The 25,857-nt window shown below is 41.4% G+C and overlaps 1 protein-coding gene across 1 annotated transcript; it reads left to right on the top strand.

Annotated features, from left to right (window-relative positions):
- The first annotated feature begins 2,235 nt into the window (after positions 1-2,235).
- LOC133412833 (uncharacterized) lies at positions 2,236-21,181 on the top strand. The gene is made up of 4 exons (XM_061696501.1): positions 2,236-3,333; positions 10,601-10,727; positions 12,686-13,555; positions 20,205-21,181. Exons 1-4 carry the CDS (start codon positions 2,274-2,276, stop codon positions 20,743-20,745), a joined length of 2,598 nt encoding a protein of 865 aa, XP_061552485.1. The 5' UTR covers positions 2,236-2,273; the 3' UTR covers positions 20,746-21,181.
- Positions 21,182-25,857: the final 4,676 nt, after the last annotated feature.

Genomic DNA, 25,857 nt, shown 5'->3' with positions numbered 1-25,857 from the left:
CATGTTGCCTGGAGAAACATGCAGTTGGGGAGAGAGGAGTGAGAGGTCGAAATATGATGATGGAAGGGGGATACGGTGATGGCTATGTACCACAACGCTCCATCTATGATACCATGTGCATCAATCAACAAATTGACAGCCACCACCACCATCACCACCACCCTGGAGCATCCACACGACGAGATAATGGAGGTGAAGGGAGTTTCAGCTACTCTGCAAGTGGCTCTCTTAGGGTTAGCAGATCCCCAGCTGAAATGTTTGACTCTCAGCCCTGCTCTCTAACTCCAAACCCCTCATTTGTTCGCCGCCTCGATGAACGGGCCATCTATGATTCACTGAAACTCGGAGTTCAGGATACAGATGGCAGTGGCTGCCCTTCACCTGGACATTTCACTCGATCAGTTTCACCAGCTGTGTCCTCCTTCTCAGCACCAGGAGTGTCTTCTTCATCCAAGAAGCACCACCATCACTATCACCCTCATCACGGAGACAGCAATAAGAGTAGAGATGGTCGTCACTCCTGGAAAGTTCTCACACCTCCGAAACATCTGGAATGTTTGGACATCACTACAAATGAAATGCTGGCCCAAGGAGGGGGATGTTTGAACCCTGCACACTATTCTCACCCAGGAGGGCCGTCTTCCTCGCTTACATCTCCCATTATAACCCCCTTCTCTGGCTCGCCTCTCTCATCTGGTTACCATACTCCAGTCTTCTTCTCACCTGCCAAACCTCGCCCAAGTCAATCTCAAAGTTTGCGTTGTTCACCTCCCCATGTGATTCACCCGAGGCATTTCTCTCAAAGCCAGAGCCTAAGGATGTCACCACCACATGAACTCAGACGTTCCCCCTACGAAGCCCCGTTGGTCCAACTGTCTGCTCATGACCTTGAGCAGGACCTGAGGGAGCAAGGTGGCTGGGGCTGTGGTGAGCGAGAGCGGGAGTGGGAAAGGGAGAGAGAGAGGGAGATGGAGAGAGGGTGGGCTCAGCGAGAGTGGGAAAGAGAGAGGGAAAGGGGGAGACTGGAAAGAGAGAGAGCAAGAGAAAGGGAGCGGAAGGAAACAAGTTTTGGGACATTTGGGTATGGTCGACCGGTTCCTCTGCCTTCAGAAAGAGACTCTGTCTTTTTAGAACCTGAACAGGTATTAGACACAACCCCTCTTTTACTTCCCCAGCCTTCGCCTTCACCTTCACCAAGTGCTGCCCCAAGAATGGGCACTGGTGCCGTGGGCAGGAATAGAGCTGGTTCAAAAGTAGGCTCAGACACTGTTGGCGGGGGTATGGTTTCCAAAAGTGACAATGGGAATATGGGTTTAAGGTTAGTTGACAGCAAGCCTAGTTGTGGATTAAGGTTAGTCAGTGGAGGTGGAAGCATGTTTGAGGCTGACAGCATGACTGGGATACACGGAAAAAATAGACCTGGAAGTTTGAGCAAATATGAAAATGGATCCAAAGCTGGTGTTAAAAATGGATCTGAAAAACGAATGGGCTCACAGGTGAAAACAAGCGCCGGAGCGAGGGATTTGGAAGGAAAAGTGGAATCTGGAGTACAGGTAGAAAATATGTCAAAAGCTGGAAACAGAGAGAGACAAAAGGGAGAGATGAGGGGTGGAGAAAAATTTGGAAGAGGTGTTGGTAAACCAGAACCAATTGCAGAGGCTACACCATCAACTTTGTATAATGTAGACAATGGAGTTGTGCTTAGAGATACAATTGATAATGGAACTGGATATGATTTTAGAATAATGACAGATATTGAAAAAGGCCCGGAGATAAAAGATAGTCCAAGGCCGGTGGAGAATGCAACAGAAGAAGCTAACATTGTTGACAAGTTGAACTCAGCACTAGCTGCAAAATTAGAACCTAAAGTTGAAAAAGAGGTAACGATTGTGTCTTCACATGAGCATGAGGCAGTACCCAATGCAGGGTTGGGTAAGGAAATAGAAACTAAAAATAACAATGAGACTGCCAATAAAGAAAACAACAACAGCATGGCTAAAACTCAGGTAAATGAAGAGGCTGTGGAGAAAAATGAAACTGCCCCTCAAGAGCAAGCTCTGAAAACACCTTTCGATATCGAAAAAATTAAATCAGGCCATGTTGGAAAAGGATCCAAAAGCCAGAAGTCCAAATCATCAAAGTCCAGTTCCAGGTCTCGACCCGGTACAGCCACAGGGTTGAGACCTGGGGTGCTTAGCCCACGACTTAGAAAAAGTCTTGCAGAATCAACAGGCCCAGCTGAAGGCATTGAGTCCACCTGGCCTCGTCGAATCATGGTTAGAAAGAGAACTGTTCGGCAAGGTGGTGCAATCCATAACCTCCCCATCCTTCCACCACTTCCATCAGTAATTTCTGCCTTAGAGAAGCGCCGCCCACATTCCCATCTCCATTTCCGTCCAGGCCATCACTCAGAGAACCCGCTTTCGACAGATCTTACAATTTTTACAGGGCGCTGCTCACTAAAAGAGCCCCCCCATCAAGAAGAAGTACAAGGAGCAAATTTAGTGGGCAGAGCGTCCCTGAAAGAGCAGAACCTGGAGCACTGGAGGGTCTACAGAGACCAGGAAGAACTCTGGAGATGTAAGACCAGGGAGAAACAAGGCAATAAGACTGAGAATAATGATGAGAAAGAGGGAACAGAACATGTCGGGGAAATTGACAAGAGCTATGATCAAATTAAAGAGAATGTAGTAAGGGCAAAGGCTACAGCTGGGAAGCAACTGGTGGAAGAAGTCAAACAAGACCAGATGAAAATGAGCTCAGAACAAAAAGCTCAAGAAAGTGGAAACAAAATCAAAGAAGTATTAGAAGAAAGGGATAATGAAATAATCTGCGAGAAAATGGAAAAGAGAACTATTAAAGATAGAAAACAAGAGGAACAGTCTCAAACGGTGGAGGTGGTGGCACACATAAAGCATGAAGGTGTGGTGGAAGGAGGAATTAGAGAATCCTTTGGAGAGGAGCATGAGATGGAGAGTTGGGATTCTGTGCTCGAGATGGTAAACACTATATGGGATGATGGCTGGGAGAAAGGAGCAGCAGGAGGTGACACAGATTCTTTATCAGGTTCTCTCCAACGTTGGCCTCTCCTTCGGCCCCCGGTCGGCTTTGGAGGCTCCCATCCCCCCTCCTCTGCAGCCTCTGAGCTCAGCTTGACAGAGTTAGAGAGGAGAGCGAGAGAGCTGGATTCTGATTTGGAGCACCTAGATCTGTCTCAGAGCCATGGGGACACCAAGGATTTATACCAAACACCGCTGGAGTCTCAAAAGGAGCGGGCTGACATGTACCAAACACACCCCAGGCCACAGAGAGAGAAAGGGTCTTTCTCGACAGGTAGGCAGAACCTGCAGTCTTTGATCTATGTATTTTTATCTATACGCTGTACACATACAGTACTTTAGGTAGGAAAATGTTAGCATTTCAATGAAGGGTGTAGCACAATTTCAAAACTGAAAAATCTCTTCAGATTTCCCTTTTCGATTTAAAATCACAACACTAACTGTATGGCAAGAACTGGGTGAATTCCCATTCACTTAGTTCAACGCGTCAAACAGAAGGCCCCGGGGCAGGATCCGGCCCGCCACATTAGTTTATGTGGCCTGTGAAAGCAAATCATGTGCATCGATTTCATGTATCTTTCTACAATTGCAAAATTGCAAATTGTCTTCACCTTTAACAACATTGAGCTATTGTAAAATAATTTGAATAATAGTTTCATAATTTAGTTTTACTGGCTTCCGGTTTCAAAACCAGTTATCCATCAATTTGTTTTTGTATATATAATAATATGAGCTGAAATTACATTTGTATGGGGTGACAGTAGGGATGTTTGATACGAGGGCTGGGGCATTGTTGAGAAGCTCATTATTCGATTTCGATTCTTTAGGTTGCAATTTGATTCGATATCGATTTTTTAGGGTTGCGATTTGATTCGATATTGATTTAAATGTTCCGATATCGATCCAGTAAGAAATAAAACTACAAATAATTAGTATATTAGTATATTTTGACAATTTTTAAATATTTAATTTTGATGCCAAACCAAATTTTTTAAGCAATGAAACATCCGAAAATAAAAATTTGCACATAACTTATTTGTATATATGGAGTACAAAAGTGTTTACCAGTACTTGCAGTGTTTTTCTATATGATCTTGTGTCAGTAGCGTATATGCATCTACTGTTTGTGTATGCGGAGTGTATATCAGTAGTTGTCTGCGTATATGTGGGCATGTTGTGCTTGTCCAAGAATGGCCCAAAACATAGCAATATGGAGGAGGATAGGGAGAATTCAAGGGAGTTTGCCTTCAATCTGGCTGTTATTAACCAATGCACATTATGTAGTTTTACATTTAGGTTCCCTAAAGACATTTATCAAATTTCCAGTATCTCCATGTTAATTTTTCATCCATTCTTGTAAATTAATTTGCAACACTAGTTCGGGCACAAATATATATAGCCTACTGTAGTTCTAGAGTGTTGCTGAATGGAGAAAGATTTTTTTCTACATTGTTTGATATCGACGCTGTTGGGCAGAATCCTCGCACCTCCAAAATGACTAATTTTCACGAAAAGCAAAACAAATGCCATTTTACATGAGTTACCAAACAGTGCTTTGTGCAATTTGATATTTTACCTCAAATTGCTATCATATACCCTTGCACAGTAAAATCCATACAATACCACCCCAAAATTATGCTCACTCACTAATTTAATATTTTACTAATTTAGTATGCTAATGAATTATGCTGTCATTGATTCAAATGGGAGGACACATTGCCACCACGTCCCCAGCGCCAGCTGTGCTCCTGAAAGTGTGTGCTCACGGCTGGCCCCGGGCAGGGGCGGACTGGGGGGAAAAAGTGGCCTGGCAGTCAGGGACAGACTGGCCCAGTTCACGCGCGCTTGCAGGGAAGCCAGCCAGCCGGCAACACAAATTTCTGTACATAGTGTGAGCATACATGTTCCATATTCACGTTTGTATTCGCAGTGTTGGGCAAAGGGGTCCATAGATGCAAACTGATAGCAAGAGATGTCCCACCATGTTTTTTTGTTCCCAGCTAAAGAAATTGGGTGGGATGGTTGTGTTTAAAATCAATTTTGTCACTTTGAGTTTTTAAGTTGTCTTGTCTTTGCTGCGACTTCATACAAATTAGACATACCAATCCAAAATGTTCCCACATCGCCGCGGTGGCATTAGGGATTAGACCTAATTCCATTTATGCCGCTCAATTTTCTGTCACTGCAACGGCCGGCTCACCGTCAGAAAACCTAGCTTCGTGTATGCTAGCACCCGCATTTCGTACGCACGCGCGCGCGCACACACACACACCTTCACGCGTGCAAACACCCAGACGCACGCGCACAAGGCCAATCAGACAGAGGGTCCCCGCTCTTCACTATCTCTGATTGGTTTAGATACCACGTTGAAACCCATCGTGTGTCTGCTTTCAAGTCGGAGAAATTATTTCTTACTCAAATGACCGGGCAGCAACATGCACCCTATGTCCCCCCCCCCCCTCCCCCGCTTTCTGTTTCATTTGCTTCTTTGTCTTGTGGCAGGCATTGGCCCATTGGCCAACTGGGAATATTCCTGGTTTCCATGTATGCCAGTCCACCCTTGGCCTCCCCGGATGATTTAACACACACTGGAGAGACGATAGACTCTATTTTCATAGACGCTGCAGCTGCAGCAGGCTGCAATTTCTGTCTTATCTTGATTTTCGTGCAAGCGCAAGGCTCACTGCGTCTTTGCCAATTTGGCAGACCAGTCTACGCCAAACTGGGCGTTTCAGCGCAGTGAGGGTATATCCTTTGACATGCGCCCAACCAAGTGATAATTTGGTGGCAGAAAGTCGGTCTCAATTTACGCCCGCTGGGACCATGTCTAAGTCTGGCCCAGTAGGTAGAGCGCTGGTCGAATGCGATTTTCGTCAATTTGTGTGGTGGAAGTGAAATGAACAGCAGGCATTGAACCCTCGGAATGACTGTAGAAATCGATTCATTAAATGCATTATTATTATTATATTTATATCAGAACATCACACTTGCCGGCATGCAGGTATGGGGGTGGCATGCAAACAACCAGGGTTGGGGATGGATGCATGAGATCTGCAGCCATATTTAATTTACCAGCAGTTAACACCCGGCCAATCTGTATTGAATAAGGGTACCACGCTCACGTTGGCTCTCTGTTGGCTTATGGACCAAGAGCAGTGACAATGCTCCAGTCACGGATGGATTGCTCTGTCCTCTTCTGTACAGAGATGTGTCCATGCGAGACTGTCATTGCGCTGCATTTAAAGGGAATGTGTGAAGCCGCTTTGAGTGGCAGTGAATGAAGTTGGCTGTGTTCAATCCCACAGCGGAGCAAACCGCCCTTTTTTAAATATGCCGGGGTGCGCTGGTCTATGAAATTACGAAAACCTGATCTAACCTGCCCCCACCCAGATTTACGTCGCCCGCCGCACCGTATTTACGCCGGTCACGGAAATAGAACCCTTGGTCTCCTGGCTGTCCTGGGAACAACTCAGGATCCTCCCGGAACATCTGGATGAAGTGGCTGGGGAGAGGAAAGTCTGGGCTTCCGCTGTCAGCGACACACCCATAATAAGTCCGCAACCCACTTTTGGATCCGGATCCACCAGTTGAGAATCACTGGTTTAAAACAGTTCATATGCCTATTATTTGGGCAAATCCCCCTGGACCTATTCCCTGCACTCTGTAGGAAATGAGAATATTGCTTACATTGGACCACTCTTTGCATTTTCGCTAGTCTTTCTTTTTTTTTTTTTTTTTTTTTTTTTTTTTGAAATAGTCGCAAGAGGGGCCTGAAAAGTCACAAGATTTTGCGAAAATGTGTTAAGATGGAAATATTGTAAACACAAGTCGTTGCGCTTGCTCGCTTGTACCGTCGACACGATGTCAAAATAAAAGCACACCATTCGAAGTAAAAACAGAGCATATTTTACATTTAATTTTGACTTCATGAACACTGCTAGGGCCAGTCAGCGACTCTGGCCCAATGTGGCCTGCAGGTTGTGGTTTTGCCAACGTCTAAATTAGGGCTATGACAAAGGTGATTTAATAGTCAACCTGATTAACATACAGTATACTAACTAGCATCAAGTAACCAGCTGAAGGTCTGATGCTCTATTTTAATATTGTTTTAGTTGACCATGATCCCAAAAAGTTTTTTTCTGGTTTGGAAATAACATAGGTATCTCCCAGAAGTTAATAAGACGATGTACAAGAGTCATCATTGTGGGGGAAAAAATATTTATCATATTTTATATACATTTGAAGTAAAAGTGACATGTCCAGAATTATCCATACCGTTCTCTATCGGCGATTACAGCAATCAAACACTTTCTATAATTGCTGAATAGGTTTTTGCATGTATCCACTAATAGTTTGGCCCATTCATCTTTAGCAAGGAGCTCCAACACTTTCATGTTGCAGGGTCTCCTCACCATCACCCCGATCTTTAGCTCCCTCCAAAGATTATCCGTTGGATTCCAGTCAGGATTCTGGCTGGGCCACTGGGGGAAAAAAAAGGTTTTGTCCACTAACCATTTCTTCACCACTTTTGCAATGTGTTTTGGGTTGCTGTTGTGATGAAATGTCCACTGGTGCGCAAAGCCAAGTTTCTCTGCAGACTGCCTGATGTTATTGTTGAGAATCTTCAAGTATTGCTTCTTTTCATGGTGCCGTTCTCTGTGATTAGGTTTCCCGGTCAACTGGTTGAAAAACACCCCCAAAGATTAAGGTTCCCACCACCAGTGACTGTGACAGTGGGGACGCTGTTCTTAGGGTTTAAGGCATTCCCTTTTTTACGTCGAATAAAGGATACATCACTGTGGTCAAACAATTCAATTTTTGTTTCGTCTGACTAGAAAACAGGAGACCAGAAATCTTACTCTTAGTCTGCCTTGAGACATTGCCACCAGCATAGCCCAGATTCACCAAGTGGTGATGCTTGGATTATGTTTCATCTCCCTCACTATCGTCCTGGCCAGCACAGGTGTCACTTTTGTTTTACAACCACGTCCCCTTGTAAGGGTTCCCTTATGTCAGGGTTGTCAAACTCAAATTCACGGTGGGCCAAAATAAAAAATTGGGACAACGTCGCGGGCCAAACTCAATATTTAATGAAAAATCACTGCGATGTTCATGTTTCCCTTTTCTGCAGAAATGTAGCGTTAAAGTTTATCATTGACAACAAAGTTAAATTTTGCTTAAACACTAAATGTGGAATGAACAATATTTAACATTATAAACAAGTTAAATCAAATTTGCGTTAAAAGACATCAGTGGTATTTGTTTGTTGTTTTGTTTTTAAATAGATAACATGAATTCTTCTGTGTCTCTATCTTCTATTTATCTATCTCCAACTACCTTTCTTTTTGATGTAAATCTTTTTTCAACCCAAAAAATAAGAATGTCCTTCAATAAAAATCCAAACCTCAAACTATTAATGGTCCCTGCCTAGGAGTTGATAAAGGTAATTATAAATAAAATTCAATTATGTTATATTCTTTGTAAGAGCCACGTTTGCTCTGCACACGACAAACAGTTCTGTCTTTTAATCTGCTTCCCCACCTGTCTTGGAATTTAACAGTTTTCCATCTTTCATTTGGCCATTTTTGAGAATGGGAAGTGTACATTTGCTTGAGGGGACTGGTAGCAAAGGTGCTAATGACTGGAACAGAAAGGGAAGGTGCGCTCGCCGGTCTAGACGGATGGGCCAACACACTAGCAAAGTATTCTGGGATTTATAATATTAGTGGCGCATGTGCTATATACTGGCGGGCCAGCTCTAATACACATTTAATATGGTCTTGCAGGCCAAATATAATTGCATTGTGGTCCAAATTTGGCCCCCGGGCCTGAGTTTGACATATATGCCTTATATGATTGATTAAATACCTAATAATAACACAACATTGCTTATATTTACTGTATATAAGCTTGCTTTTATTTATATAAGCAGTTTGTTTTTGCTCGTCACCTCAGTATGTTGTACGTCAAATCTTTTAATAATGTTCAATATGTGCATGTTTCTGGTAGAGGAATGGACCATTAGGACCTGTGACTCTCCTGTAAAAGCTTTCTAAAAAATGTTACGATAAACGCCAACATTTAACTACAGTATTGTATATAATTTGCTGTAGGTGTGACAGACGAATTTAAGGTGGACGTGGGACTGCATCAGGGATCAGCCCTGAGCCCCTTCCTTTTTGCAGTGGTGATGGATAGGCTGACAGATGAGGATAGACTGGAATCCCCGTGGACCATGATGTTTGCAGATGACATTGTGATCTGCAGTGAAACCAGGGAACAGCTGGAGGAACAGTGAGAAAGATGGAGGCATGCACTGGAAAGAATAGGAATGAAGATTAGCCGAAGTAAAACAGAATATATGTGCATGAATGAGAGATGTTGAGGTTTGCTCTCGGAGTGACCAGGTTGGATAAAATTAGAAATGAGCTCATCAGAGGGACAGCCGAGGTTCGATGTTTTGGAGACAAAGTTAGAGAAAGCAGACTTCGATGGTTTGGACACGTCCAGAGAAGAAATAGTGAGTAAATTGGTAGAAGGATGATGAGGATGGAGCTGCCAGGCAAGAGAGCGAGAGGAAGACCAAAGAGAAGGTTGATGGATGTCGTGAGGGAAGACATGAGGGCAGTTGGTGTTCGAGAGGAGGATGCAGGAGATAGGCTTACATGGAAAAGGATGACGCGCTGTGGCGACCCCTAACGGGACAAGCCCAAAGGAAACGAAGCAGAAGAAGATTGTATATGATTTCAAAAGTTTTAAAATATCTCATTCCTATTTTATGTTGCAATAATAGTAATTAATTGTTTAGTGGCTAATTTACCCAACTAGTTTTGATTTGTTAGTAAGCCAATGAATGATAGTTCAAACCAACATGGCGTCTCATATTCTAGATGCCAGCTTTATTGGTCTCCTTGACATTATTGAGGAGCATTTTTGTCTACTGAAATTAAATACATCTTGTTTAATTCTTGTTCTAAAATCTAATTATTTATTTGGGATCTGAATCTGTTCTTTGACATACAGAGAAAGAAATAACTGTTGTGTTATCGCATACACATGCCTAATATAGAGTCATCAATGATTCTGCAAAAGTTTCCTTAAAAATGTAAAATATATACTGTCATTTTTTTTCTTCCAGAAATTAAAAAAAAAAAAAACATTGCATAAAATGGCATAATTTTTAATACGGTACATCTAGAGTAAAGTAGAATCAATATTGGTGTTCATACTGCTCCTTTTGTTTGAGGAGATTACTCCAGATTTTTATGAGTCTTGCATCAATATTTTGGATTGATGATGTCAGTAATTTAAATAAACTCCTTGTCACAGAACATTGAGTTGTATTAGCCCCAAGGAATTATTTATTTCTCATCAGTATATAGATCCCATTTCAGGAACACACAAATGTTAGAAATTTCCATGTAATACTGCACTTTGATAAAATACAGTATCCAAAAAATAGATCACAAGTGGATTAGACCACATCGATTATTTCTCCTGTTGCTCTTGTTTCATTGAATTATATTTGTGCTGTTTTCTAGGAGTGGGGAGCAGGTCCCAGGTCAGTCTTGAGTTCAGTGCCATGGTATTACCAGTTAATGACAAAGACAAAGATACTGCCGGGTGGTCATTAAAATCTCCTGCTGGCACCACCACAGTGGGCACAAGGTTAGTGTCAGTGTCAATGTGACACAGTCATTTGTAATACAATACATGTACAACCCCAATTCCAATGAAGTTGGGACGTTGTGTTAAACATAAATAAAAACAGAAAACAATGATTTGCAAATCATGCCCGATCTATATTTCATTGAACACACTACAAAGACAAGATATTTAATGGTCAAACTGATCAACTTGATTGTTTTTAGCAAATAATCATTAACTTAGAATTTTATGGCTGCAACACATTCCAAAAAAGCTGGGACAGGTGGCAAAAAAGACTGAGAAAGTTGAGGAATGCTCATCAAATACCTGTTTGGAACATCCCACAGGTGAACAGGCTAGGTGGGAACAGGTGGGTCCCATAATTGGGTATAAAAGGAACTTCCCTGAATTGCTCAGTCATTCACTAGCAAAGATGGGGCGAGGTTCACCTCTTTGCGAACAAGTGCGTGAGAAAATAGTTAAACAGTTTAAGGACAATGTTCCTCAACATACAATTGCAAGGAATTTAGGGATTTCATCATCTACGCTCCATAATATCATCAAAAGGTTCAGAGAATCTGGAAAAATCACTGGATGTCAGCGGCAAGACCAAAACCAACATTGAATGCCAGTGACCTTCGATCCCTCAGGCGGCACTGCATCGAAAACCGACATCAATGTGTAAAGGATATCACCACATGGGCTCAGGAACACTTCAGAAAACCAATGTCAGTAAATACAGTTCGGCGCTACATCCGTAAGTCCAACTTGTAACTCTACGATGCAAAGCAAAAGCCATTTATCAACAACACCCAGAAACGTTATGTTTAACACAACGTCCCAACTTCATTGGAATTGGGTTTGTCCATTAATTGAGCGACATCTGATTTAACTGTTTAGTAGTTCACAGTGGACTAAGCTGCCATGTTTTGAAATGTCCTGTTTACTATTTACTGTATGTTCTATCCATAACTAATAATTATATTTGAGGGTTCTTTCTTGAGACAAGCAGCGCTGTTTCTTGAGCTATTCATCAACTAATATGATTTGATATTTATTGTAAAAAGACGTCTGTTAAAATCTTCAAACAAACCAAACAAATGAGGTGATTTCACTCTGTTTTTTCCAGCAAACTGTCACAAATTAAACTGATCACACTGATGAATGTATTGATGTGCCAAAACACTGATCATTTGATCAAATACTAAAGACGTATTTATTGTAACATGACAAGCATTCAGTAATCCTCTTAATGCAGATTTATGTTCATGCTCATAATCATAATTATTATTGCTCTAACTCTTCTCGCAAAATTACTATTTCAGTCTTGTATTTCTTTTTTAGTGTACATATGAATAGAACATTTCAGATTTCAATCAGCAGCAAGGTGAGCGACTGGTTAGCACGTCTGCCTCACAGTTCTGAGGACCGGGGTTCAATTCCAGGCCCCGCCTGTGTGGAGTTTCTCTGGGTACTCCGGTTTCCTCCCACATCCCAAAAGACATGCACACTAGGTTCATTGACGTCTCTAAATTGCCCATAGGTGTGAATGTATTTTTGTTTATATGTACCCTGCAATTGGCTGGCAACCAGTTCAGGGTGTACCCCGCCTCCTGCTCGTTGATAGCGGAGATAGGCTCCAGCACTCCCGCGACCCTTGTGAGGATAAGACAATGGATGGATGGATGGAGATTTAGATGACAATTTCCAACTTACTTAAAATGTATACCATTGAGCTTTTGTGTTTAATTTTCCCTTTTTTTTTTTTAAATGGGAACATCTTTAATATTCACCCATGATATTTCTTTTAAATAACAGGAGTACAATAGGGTTTTGAAGGAATTAAATTCAATCTTTGGATGTACTGTGGAACGATACACAGATTGTAACAGGAATAAAGGGAATAACAATGAACAAAAAACGGTTGGCCAAATTTAATGTCATAGTGGTGATAAGCAATTTTACAATCTTTCTTCCAGCCCCAATAAAGAGGACAGCTCTCCAGACTCCAACCTAACGCTGGAATCTGACTCCAGTGGTGTCTTTCTCTCGTTATCCAATCAGAGCCAGGAGGGGGATGGCTCTGACAGCGACCAGCCAGTCAGTGGCTCCGACCTAGGCAGCAGCAACACATCATTGGAGAAGGACGGGGATGATGGAGGTTTAAAGGAATGGGGCCGAGAGGAGAGCGCTGAACTCCAGTGGTGCTACCCCTCACTGCTCAGCACAACCCCTCATGAAGACGTGGAAGGAAATAAGGAAAGAGAGGGGGATATTTGTGGCTCAGCAGGGGGAGAGGAAATTAGAGGGAAACATGGGGATGGATGGAAACATGAAAAAGGAGGACTATTTTCAACTTATAAGTCCACACTGGACCATACAGAAACAAGTCAGTGTGAAGCAATGCCACCGAGAAGAAAAGTTACCATAATGGGAAATGACCCCCTTCTTCCGCCATCTCCCTTGAAGCAGACCATCAAACATCTTATTGATCCTTATCATAAGCCAATTAGAAGCTCAGGACTGGACTGTGGTGACATAGATCCATTCGCCCAACCAGATAGCTTTGTATATCTTGCTGTGTCTGCAAGACCTGGCCCACATGGAGAGATCTCCACAGTTACAGATTACTCAGCTCATGACATAAAGCAAGAGCGCATACGCCAACACTTTGACCACAGGAAACCACACTTGGACCAGTCCAACTTGGAACCGGATGCCAGGCCATCTCACCTTGCCCCCCGTAAACCAGAAGAAGGAGATTTTTTGTGCACTGACAGCTTTGTATACCTAGCTGCTCCAGCTTGCCTTCTCTTAGGCCCAGAAGGATCTACGTCATACAGTGGCAGGTATGTTTATTTTTTTTTTTTTATTTTTTATTTTAATTTTATTTTTTTTTTTAATTTTTTTTTTTTTTTTTTTATTTTATCCTTAGGGTGTGTTCAAACAAGCACCCTTTCGATAATCAAATCATGGTTCTTTTTTCCCCTTGATGTGGTTCTTTTGGTCAGGTGTGAACATTTAGTAGACTTGGTGAAAATGAAAATCATGGGCTTCAGTTGTGGTGAGATAACAGTTCAAATCTCTGACATATATCAGCCATCAGGCACGTGCACACAGAGACCCCACCCCTTTTTGCTCTGGATGAAAAAAGTACCCTTTTTGCTATAGCCCATTTTTCTCCTTCATTCACATTAAAACAAAAAAAAAAACACTCCGTCATCAATTCCACCCAAAGTGTTTTGATATTTAAGGGGCATTTATTTACGCGCATAGCTTACGTGTAAGTTGCGAGCCGGTGTACCACGGGTGAACGTTAATACTCTAGCAGTGGAGTCTTGGATCTGGCAGGCTTAAATGCAGGTGATGATGAAGGCTGATTGACAACAGGTGCGCAGCCAAGGTGGTGTTGATTACTGGGAAGAGAGAGAAAGAGAGGAAGAAAGAGAGGGGCGCAAAGCGCCACCCAAGCTCCAACAAGGGAACTGCAGGGCAGAGCTCATGACAGTACCCCCCTCTCAATGGATGCCTCCTGGCTAAGCGCGCAGGTGGAGACAGGCTTGAATAGTGAGACATGGAACGCCAGATGAATCTTAAGAGCTTGTGGAAGTTTTAGTTGAACTGACGTGGGATTGATGATTTTAGTGATCGGGAAAAAAACAATAAAGCGTGGAGTGAGTTTACAGGATTCAGTCTGGAGTGGGAGGTCACGGGAGGAAAGCCACACCGTCTGACCCACCTTGTACTCAGGCGTAGGGGAGCGATGAAGGTCCGCAAGCCGTATATTTCTCTCAGCAGACCGGGTTAAGGCCGCCCTGACGTCCTTCCAAATGGACTGGACCCTTTGCAGGTGATCCCTTACCGCGGGAACCGCCACCGCATGCTCCTGTTCCCTACATAATGGAGGTTGGAAATCGTAATAAGCCATGAACCTGGACATACCAGTGGCGGAGCTGGTGAGGGAGCTCTGGGCATATTCTATCCAGGGGAGGAATGTACGCCAGGAGGTGGGGTTGTGTGCGGCAACGCAGCGAAGGGCCGACTGATTTGCCCGCTCCGTCTGGCCATTGGACGTTATCCGAAAGACAGGCTGACTGCTGCGCCCACCACTTTACAGAACTCCTTCCAAACTAGGGAGGAGAACTGAGGACCTTGGTCCGACACGATGTCGATGGGGATTCCGTGGAGTTTGAAGACGTTATTTATAAGGAGGTCAATAATGGTGAGGATGACGGTGTTATCTTCTGATGGGGGTAGGCCGGTGAAGAAGTCCAGGGAGATAAAGGACCAAGGGGGACTCGGAATGGGTAAGGGGTGCAGCAGACCAGCTGGGGGTTGATGAGAAGCCTTGCCTCGGGCACAGACGGAGCAGGCTAGGACAAACTCTCGGGTGTCTTTGACTAGGCTGGGCCACCAGAAGAGTTGCTGGATAAAATGGATGGTACGGGTGATGCCAGGACGACAGGTGAGCTGGGAGTTATGGGCTCACTGGAGGAAGTCAGAGCGTGCGGAATCGGATTTGAACAGTCTGTTAGGAGGTCCGGTCTTGGGATCTAGGTCGGTCTTCTGAGCCTCTTTATCTACCTGTTCGATTTTCCAAGTGCCTGCTCCAACGAAGCACGAGGAAGGGAGGATGGGTTCTGGTTCTGCAGGGGTGAAGGGGGATGAGTCCATACGAGACAGGGCAGAAGGAGAGGCTGAAGTTGAATCGGCTCTGGAAGAGGGCCCAGCGAGCTTGTCGGGGGTTAAGACGTTTGGCGGAACGGACGTAGGCATGGTTTTTGTTATCGGTCCAGATGACAAACGGAGAATCACTCCCCTCCAGCCAATGAATCCACTCCTCCAATGCCCAAATGATGGCCAGCAGCTTTCGGTTGCCAAAGTCATAATTCCGTTTAGCAGGGGATAGACGATGGGGGGGGGGGGGGGGGGGGGGGGAAAGCACAGGGATGAAGTATTTGGGAATTGGGGTCCCGCTGTGAGAGAACTGAACTCAACTGAATTCCACAGTAAGAAGCCACGGAACTAGAGCCCTGAGTGAGTAAAAGGAGGCGGCCAGTGGCTTCCCTGCCTTGAACGGGGTGATCGAGACTTTCTTTAGTTCACGGGTGAACGCTACTGGTCGTGGAGTCTTGGATCTGGCAGGCTTAAATGCAGGTGATGATGAAGGCTGATTGACAACAGGTGAGCGGCCGAGGTGGTGCTGATTACTGGGAGAGAGAGGGAAAAAGAGAGAGGGAGACAGGGGCGCAAAGCGCCACCCAAGTTTCAACGAGGGAACTGCAGGCCACAGTTCATGACAACATTATTGTAGTTGTTTTTTTATTTTTTATTTCCTGTTTCCCCTCTCATTTTTTTCTCAGTTTTTCAATTGAGTTGTTCAGATTATAGGTTAATTTAGAGTATAGTGGAAAAATGTTTTGAAATGATGTATCTTGGTCTCATTGTCGTATACCACAAAAACCTGCCATTTCAACAAGGATGTGTAGATTTTTTTTGTATCCGCTATAGTTTCCCTTCAACTCCTTTGTTAATAGTTGTTTTATTGACTGTGTTGATTGTGTTAACAGAAATAAATGTCATGTCATGCCCCTTGAACAGGAAGCCAGAAATAATGACATTAAATCAAAAGCACCACTAAGGATTATATGAAACAACAACAGCAATTTCATCACTTAAATCCCTTTTTACACACTTCGCTGTATTCAAAATCATAAAATAAATTCTGGATTGGAAAGAAAAGCATTGTATTCTGCTGGATCTGGTGGGGCTCTAGCTTTAATGCTGAATTGTTACTGGTTGTACAACCCCAATTCCAATGATGTTGTGTTCAACATAAATAAAAACAGAATTCAATGATTTGCAAATCATGTTCAACCTATATTTAATTGAATAAACTACAAAGACAAGATATTTAATGTTCAAATTGATAAACTTTATTGTTTTTAGCAAATAATCATTAACTTAGAATTTTATGTCTGCAACACGTTCCAAAAAAGCTAGGACAGGTGGAAGAAAAGACTGAGAAAGTTGAGGAATGCTCATCAAACACCTGTTTGGAACATCCCACAGGTGAACAGGCTAATTGGGAACAGGTGGGTGCCATGATTGGCTATAAAAGCAGCTTACCTGAATTCCTTAGTCATTCACAAGCAAAGATGGAGTGAGGTTCACCTCTTCACAAGAGGTTCACAAGTGTGGGAGAAAATAGTCAAACAGTTTAAGGACAATGTTCCTCAACGTACAATTGCAAGGAATTTAGGGATTTCATCATCTACGATCCATAATATCATCAAAAGGTTTAGAGAATCTGGAGAAATCACTGCATGTAAGCGACAAGGCCCAAAACCAACATTGAATGCCCGTGACCTTCGATCCCTCAGGCAGCACTGCATCAAAAACCGACATCAATGTGTAAAGGATATCACCACATTGGCCCAGGAACATTTCAGAAAACCAATGTCAGTTCAAAAGCCAGCATCAGTAAAGTTCAAAAGCCAGCATCTGTGATGGTATGGGGCTGTGTTAGTGCCAATGGCATGGGTAACTTACACATCTCTGAAGCCACCATTAATGCTGAAAGGTACATACAGGTTTTGGAGAAACATATGCTGCCATCCAAGCAACATCTTTTTCATGAACGCCCCTGCTTATTTCTGCAAGACAATGGCAAACCACATTCTGCATGTGTTACAACAGCGTGGCTTCGTAGTAAAAGAGTGCGGGTACTAGACTGGCCTGCCTGCAATCCAGACCTGTCTCCCATTGAAAATGTGTGGCGTATTATGAAGCGTAAAATACGACAAGGGAGACCCCGGACTGTTGAACAGCTGAAGCTGTACATCAAGCAAGAATGGGAAAGAATTCCACCTACAAAGTTTCAACAATTAGTGTCCTCAGTTCCCAAACGTTTATTGAATGTTGTTAAAAGAAAAGGTGATGCAACACATTGGTAAACATGACCCTGTCCCAACTTTTTGGAACGTGTTGTTGCCATAAAATTCAAAGTTAATGATTATTTGCTAAAAACAATAGTTTATCAGTTTGAACATTAAATAGCTTGTCTTTGTAGTGTATTCAATGAAATATAGGTTGAACATGATTTGCAAATTATTGTATTCTGTTTTTATTCATGTTTAACACAACGTCCCAACTTCATTGGAATTGAGGTTGTACAATACATCCAAAGAGGCTTTGCACATGGTGTTACACCAATCCCATTTTACAGTCAAATAAGTACCTTTGCGTTTTGTTTATTTAGCTACAGTGTAGCAAAGCAAAGCAAATTCATTTATAGTGCGCATTTCATACACAAGGTAACTCAATGTGCCTTCCATGATTAAAAGCATTTAAAAACAAAGAAAAAAAAGACCGTGTAAACATTTAAAACAAAGAGAAAAATAATTAAAATACAATTAAAACAGCGTACAGTGCAAGAAATATCTTTTAAAAGTGGAAATGCTCTAAAAGGAATGGGGGAAAAAAGAAGAGTTTTAACCTGGACTTAAAAACATGCACACTTGGGGCTGACATCACTTCTTTTGGCAACGTATTCCATTTGTGTGCAACATAATAGCTAAATGCTGCATCACCAAATTTGCTTTGGACTCTGTGGTCCACTATTTGACCTGAGTCTGTCGATCTCAGAGCCCTACTGGGTTTATTTACCATTAGCATTTCATTCATGTATTCAGGACCTAAACCGTTTAGTGATTTATAAACCAGTAGCAGAACTTTAAAATCTATTCTAAAGCGGCCTGGAAGCCAGTGTAAAGACTTTAGAATTAGAGTAATATGCTCTGACCTCTTTGTTCTGGTCAGAGCCCGAGCTGCAGTATTCTGAATGAGCTGCAGCTGTTTAATGCTCTTTTTAGGGAGTCCAGTCAGAAGACCATTACAATAGTCAAGTCTACTTGAGATAAAAGCATGGATGAGCTTTTCCTGGTCTGCTTGATACATGCAAGTCTTCACTCTGGATATGTTCTTCAGATGGTAAAAGGCAGTTTTAGTAATTGATTTGATATGACTGTTGAAACTCAGGTCGGAATCTATCAGAACACCAAGGTTTCGGACTTGGTCTTTGGTTTTCAAAGAGAGTGACTCCAGGTATTTACTACCAGCAATTCTCTTTGTTGCCAAAAACAATTATCTCAGTTTTGCTGTGGTTTAATTGAAGAAGATTTTGGCTCATCCAGTTATTTATCTGTTTTAGACAGTGACACACCACCTCATTTGAACTGTAGTCATCTGGAACCACTGCTAGATATAAATGTGTGTTATCTGCATAGCTCTGGTAGTCAAAATTTAAGTTCTGAAGAATTTGACCCAAGGGTAGCATATACAGGCTGAACAGGACGGGTTCAAGAACTCACCCTTGAGGGACCCCAAAGGTCATTGCCATTCGATGAGATTGAACACTTCCAATGGTTACAAATTAACTACTTTCCTCCAGGTAGGACCTGAACTATTTAAGGACTGTTCCATTTAGTCCTACCCACGTTTACAACCTTTTCAGCAGTATATTATGATCTACCGTATCAAAAGCTTGTCAACCACAGCAAACAGAATGTGAGTATTGTTGAAGTTCTTACTGATGATTTCAGAAGTGTTGCTGTCTAGCTCTGACTAACTCTTAGTTAAAATTACAAATACTTTGTCTGTAGAGGTCATAGTCAATTTGGAGGTTACTTTTTCTCCACTTACGTTCTGCTTTCCTACACTTTGGTTAAGACGTCTTTACCATTATTGTGCTCCTCCACGGTGTTCTAGGTCGCCTCAAGATTGCTTTAGTTTTAATAGGAGCGACAGCATTCATGACATTTGAGATTTTACTTATGGAATTATCCAAAAATTCATCAACTGTGTCAGCATTCACACTTTGTGGCACAGCAATAGTCTCCATAAACCTAGTGGCGGTGCTCTCATTTATGTACCTTTTCTTAGTAGACATAGAGGTTGTCTGAACTTTTGGAAGAATCTGTAATGAGACAATGGTTTGATAGATTCACATTTTATCTTCACTAAGTTTGTAGTTCTACTTTTTTTGTGCCATATTTCTTTGACCAACTTTCTGTCCCTTGTAATTACAAGGATAAAAAATGCCTGATCTCCATTGGGGTCTGATTTATTCTGGAAAAGACCCCGCAGATACCAGTCAGATCTAGGACAACTTGTTTGATGTATTTGAATGCTTCAAATAATTATAGTGCTTTGTCTTCCCTAATTTTCTCCCAGTGGGCCTGACAGCACCTGGCATGGCAGCAGTTGCCCATTGGTGTATGAATGTGAGGCTTTGGGTAGTGTGATGGTGGAGATAAAACGCTATATAAGTGCAGTCCATCTACCATTTAACCAATCGCCAACCGTGCTGCTCAAATACTCATATCAATAAAATTATAAAATAAAAACAGTGGGCCATGATTTTACCGTCATTGATAAAATTATATGAAAATGACCCGTATCCTTAATACAAATTTATGTGTGTGTCTTTCTTTCCAGGGAGTCAGACTCTGAAAGTTCTGGTTCTGACCCTGTGGATGAGTCTGTTTTGGGTTGCGGTTCAGTGGGAGGTGACAGTGATTGGGACTCGGATCTGTCCGATTCGGGTGCCAGTCGCCCCTCAAGAGTTGCTGCTGCAGGGGGTAAATCTGCCGGGTTAGCCAAAAGGCTGCCAGCAGAGCCTCGTTGGGACTCATTTGGAGAAACCACAGAACCTGAGGTGCCAGACGAGCCCTTCATTGAACAAGACCAAGACAGCAAAGCAAGGAAGGCAAACTTGGCCAATGCACCTGCTGCAGCAACAGTGACGCCAATGACAGCAGCTGAGCAGTCGTCAACAACCAAGGTTACTTGGCAGTTCAAACCAGCCCAGAGGTCCGTCTGCACTGGAAGCAGGAAAGAGAAGGAGATTAAATCATTATCATCATCATCATCATCAGGGGCAAGGATAACTGCACTTGATGGAGGTGAGGAGCATCAGCCTCCCCCTTCGTCTTCATCATCCTTATCATCATCGCCATCATCCTCCTCTTCTGGTTAAACCTGGGCCTTTGGGAGGAGCTTTCATCGCCCAAGCTGAGTTGATTCCAAAAAGGTAGAGAAGTTCTTCAACTTTCTCTGTAGAACTGATGGCTTGAACAATCACAGCCTCTTTTTTTTGCCTGTAATCTTTTCTTTTTAGTCGTTTTTACCATTGCCTTCTTACGACTTTGCTAAATAAAGCTGCATAAAAGCTAACCAAATGAGATTACAATATAGTATGTGATGAATTCAATCAAAAGACTACGAGAGACTGTGAGGAAATACAGCCAGTGAAGGTTTTTACTGAAAGAAATGCACAGTGCTTTTCAAAATTAATGATATCTATGGATACTTTCCAGAATTCAGGGTTGGCCTATTGCATACATTTTCACAATATTCTCTTTTTATTATGTTGAATGTACTGTACATACAGGATTACAACAACAATCCACTACAGAATTAATTCAAAACTATATATATATATATATATATATATATAGCATAATATTTATCTTAGTAAAGAATTTGGCATTGTCCTTCACCATTAAATGGTATGTGTGGGACTATAAACAGAGAGATAATCCAACTATGTAACATGTTTTTGGCCTTTTACATTTATTTTTCCTTCCCTAATGCTAACTTACAGTATATGGATGTATTTAACTGACAAACCTTTAAGAACTGACGGACGTCAAGCTAAAGTGTACAGTGTATTTTATAAGCACATTTAAGATTGCAGTGTCTTTAACAGTGTGTGACCGATATATTTTGAACATTGAAATTAGAGAATTGTATTCTATATAGTATGTGGTACAGTAAATATACAGCCATAGAACATTCTGCAAGGATTTATTGACATTTCCTTTAAATGTTTTGATTAGACTTGAAAATGTGAATGTATTAATAATCGAGCAATATGCTTACAGTTCCATGTTATATTTTATGTGAAAAGTGTTGACTGAGTGATTTGTGTATACTGTAGTTTATGATAAGTTTAATTTTCTTCCTAGACAGCCAGATGCTATTTAAGAATGCAGTTTTAGCCTCCAGTTGAGGTATTGCCTTTACTACGAGAGGAAATTTACTAGATGATGCCCGAAATGATGGAGAGTGTTTGTCTTAAAACGATTGTATTTGCTCAGACATTGTCAAACCTTATCAATATCCGTATTACAAACTTTCTTGCCCATCACTTTTGTAACACTCAATGTAGTTTTTGAAAAGTTTTGCCTTTCACATAAATATGACAGCATTAACTGTATCAGTAACTCCAATATAAATATTTAAAAATGAATTGAACAAAATTTTGCCATACTTAGAGATGAGTGTCATGTGATCGGGTATTGATGAATTAGTTTTGGGAGTCAGAAAGCTAACAGGCTTCTACATTATGGCTTTCAAAAGTCAAATATTTTTACTTTAATTCTGGGTGTATATTTTGTTTTCTCTTTGGCTTTTTCTGTGGCAAAAAAACATACGTATATCTAGAGAAGCTTCTGATCCATCTTTTGATGATGATATAACCGCTGCTGGTGATGGAAAACCCAGCAAGCCTTTCCCCGTTAACTCTGGTGTCAAACAAGGTTGTGTGATCACACCCACACTCTTGTGGTTAATGGGGCTGTTTCACAAGACCTCTCCTAAATGATGGCGTTGGCATTCAGTATTGCTTTGATGGAAACTTCTTTCATCTTCCAATATTTCAGGCTAAAACAAAAGTATGTACCGCAATCGTTGAGCTCCAATGTGAGGATGACTCTTCTGCTCTAGATTGGATTACAGTAAAATGGACCATGGATTGCAGACAACCGCTGATGCCTTGTAATTGTTATTGTTGCTTATCAGCTCAAAACATCATGTTCAATATATCTGCTTGTTGTCATGATGCTTGTGCTGATTGAAGTGATATTTAGCTTTCCTCTAACAAAGTCAGTGGGCGAAGTGCAGTTTGTAGCTGGAGTAAATTTTTCATGGACACTCACAGCAAATGGAGATACACGTTTTATGGAAAAGTCAAAATAGCCAATTGGACTTTGGACAAAGTTTTTAATCGGAAGAGTAGTAACAATTAATTAATTAATTAATTAATTAAGTAACAATCAAGGGAGAGGACAATGCTGCCAGATTGAATGTGACAAAGGCATCTCTGATGTGAATCAGGTGGTTTTATGAAACGCGTGTTCATGGGGTGAAAGAAAAATCACTTACAAAGCAGGTGTCGTCATTGAATTTGAAATTGTTAGAATGGACTGGTAATATGAACTTTGAAGTTTTATCTCTTAGGCGTCCGTTTAGGGCGACGCTAAAATTTTATTTTGAAAGTCAATTTACTGTGGAGATGCTACATACCTTGCTTGAGGCTGATTTATGGACTATGTGTGCTTTTCTACTCTAAATAAAACCGATTAATAAAGTATTGCCTTGTTCAGTGTAACCGATAAACTGCAAAATACAACACTGTGAAAGTCTTAGACCAAAATGAGCTTTTATGTAATGACCTCTTTAACAGCAGTAATTTAAAGATAATAAAACAGTAAATGGTATAGTACAGTATATGGACAATATAGTATTGCGAAAATAAAATTATTTTTCTCAGGACTGTATACGTTTCAGTCATGGAGGGAATTTTGTGCATTCAATTGAGCATCAAATTTCAGTGGTGTATTTCTAACTAGTGCTTTTGAGGACATATCTACTTTGGGATAAAGTGATTACGTATTAAGAAACTGTATACTATTTTTGCATTTTTAGGTCCTTGTATTTCACACTTTGAATGTCTGAGGAGGAGTATTTGGATTACGACTGAAGTCCGAAACCCAAAATGATCACAGGCAGTCAACCTGCTTTCAAACAGACCAACAAAACTAATTTAATCAAATGAGCAATACTTAATTATTAACAGTTACCATTTTATTCAATGCAACGTAACTAAAATAGCACCAAAATCACAACAGACAATAATTCCTCTTTATAATTGAGCAGATCTATGGAACATGCTGCTTATAAAAAAATAAAATAAAAAAAAAACAGCTTGGATAATATAAATGTTACATTAACTAAAACATATCACATAGGTCATACGACATTATAATGTACCGGTACTGAAAAATACCAGACAAGACATGAGAGTGAGAGACTCAGGGCCTCAGAGAACAGTAGGCACGACAACAGCCAATATCCATAATAATAATTGTCCCATGATGACAGCAATAACGCCGATACTGGTCCGCACTCAGCACCGCCGTCCCCGGCCTCGCTACTGTCAATAACAAACAGGTAAATGTGCAGGCTGACCTCCAAAAGAGAAAGAAAGACAAAGTGAAACAGGTTAGTAACATACTACATGGATCGTGATGAGACAACACTGTATCCATAGTAATAGCCATGATGTTAATATAAAGAAGTTGAGCTAAGAAGATGTAAATGCGAGAGAGAGGAGAAGAGGAAGGGAAGCTCAGTCTAAGTTGATAGCAGTGAGATGAGGCAGGACAAACCTGAATCATCCGTGATGACCAAAAAGGAGTTTTAAATTTACGCTTGAATCGAGAGAGGGTGTCCACGAGAGAGGAGCCTGATAGCTAAAGGCTCGACCTCTCGTTCGGCTCTTGAAAATGTTGGGAACCATAAGTAAATGTAAGCTCTTTTGAGGCGTAACATTCTACTCGGTTGATAAGACACATAAACTCTTTAAAGTACGATGGTGCCTGGCCATGTAGTGCTTTACATGTAAGGAGGAGGATTGTGGATTTAATTTTGAATGTTATGGGCAGTCACTGCAAGCTAATACAGGAGAAATATGACCTCTTTTCCTGGTTAAGGTTAGAATTTGCGCAGTGGCGTTTTGGACCAGGCGGACGGTCTTCAAAGACTTGTTGGGCAATCCGTTAACATACCGTTGCAATAATCCGCATGAACTAGTTTAGTTTCACAACAGGCAACTTTATTTATCAATGAAACCTGTTATCAAGAGCTGGATGATTGGTAACTTGTTATTACTAAAGCTGGGAAAAAATGTAATTGTAATCCTTGGCGCCCAGCACCTCAGGAATATTGGCGTTACATTTGATAAGGAGCTATCCTTTGATTCCCACATACTAGAATCAAGAATGTTTTTTTCCATGGCTGGGGAAAAGACTTCCTAAACCATTTGAAATGCAGTATCTTTGTGGGTTTATCGGATGGTGTGGGTTGACCACAATTTTACCCCAAAAGGATTTCATCATAAAAAATAGTCATACATTTTAAGTAAAACAGTCTGTCAAGAGATGTTGGTGTCATCAGTGAGTTCATCCAAACACAACTACAGTGCTGATTTTACCCTAAACAGACAAACGGAGGAAATTATCAACCATATTAGCTGCTTCAAGTTCATAAACTGGCTTGCTCAGTTAGTCTCTATAGTATTTCTTGAAGTTCTGAGCAAAAGATTTATAGGGGCATTTGCGATGAAGAACACTTTGTTGGTTGAATTTCAACCAACAAAGAGGTTTTCAGTAAAAATGCTCACATTCAACAGGTTGATAGAGAAATGGGAGTGAAACTAAAATACAAAGATATAGGCTGTCTATATAACCAAAACAATAAACAAATATTACAGGACAAAAACACCGGATAAGGAGACTATGCATTCGATACACAAGAAAACTATTCTTCCCGCAAGTAACCTTCAGTAATACGTTTTCTTGAAGGTTTATCAGTTAGGTCATTCCAATAACAAACATCATCGATCGCTGCCCTTTCGTACGTGTGATTGTTATTTTTAGTGACTTAATTAAAGTGACTTTTTGTTTTGTTCTCTGGCTGGAAATGACAGAAGAAATTGACAAGAGCCTAGGAATTTATGTGGGAGACATGGATGAAAAATATACGTGTTCAGCTGGAGGACCATGAGGGAAGTGATGTAAGCGCAAGAAGAAAGCCATACAAAAAGGTCAGAGGCCAAACAAGAATCTCTTTGCATTGGGGCAGCAGTGACAGACACAGCGAGTCAAATCTTCACCAAATTGTGTCGTTTATTTGTCCTTAAATTTATGACAAAAACACGTAATAGAAGTTATATTAAATGATGTCATTTTTGAAAAGCTTTCAACGGAGATTAATATCAAAAGTGATGTCAAAATGTTATTCAGTA

Source organism: Phycodurus eques, chromosome 14 (genome assembly GCF_024500275.1).
Source record: "Phycodurus eques isolate BA_2022a chromosome 14, UOR_Pequ_1.1, whole genome shotgun sequence".
In the NCBI taxonomy this organism is placed as follows: Eukaryota; Metazoa; Chordata; class Actinopteri; order Syngnathiformes; family Syngnathidae; genus Phycodurus; species Phycodurus eques.
This window is presented reverse-complemented; position numbering and strand designations above follow the sequence as displayed.

Excerpts from the sequence above, each read along its gene's own strand:
- LOC133412833 (XM_061696501.1), top strand. The coding sequence starts at position 2,274 with ATGGTTAGAAAGAGAACTGTTCGGCAAGGTGGTGCAATCCATAACCTC. Across the intron at positions 3,334-10,600 it reads GAAAGGGTCTTTCTCGACAG|GAGTGGGGAGCAGGTCCCAG; the intron begins GTAGGCAGAACC and ends GCTGTTTTCTAG. Across the intron at positions 10,728-12,685 it reads ACCACCACAGTGGGCACAAG|CCCCAATAAAGAGGACAGCT; the intron begins GTTAGTGTCAGT and ends TCTTTCTTCCAG.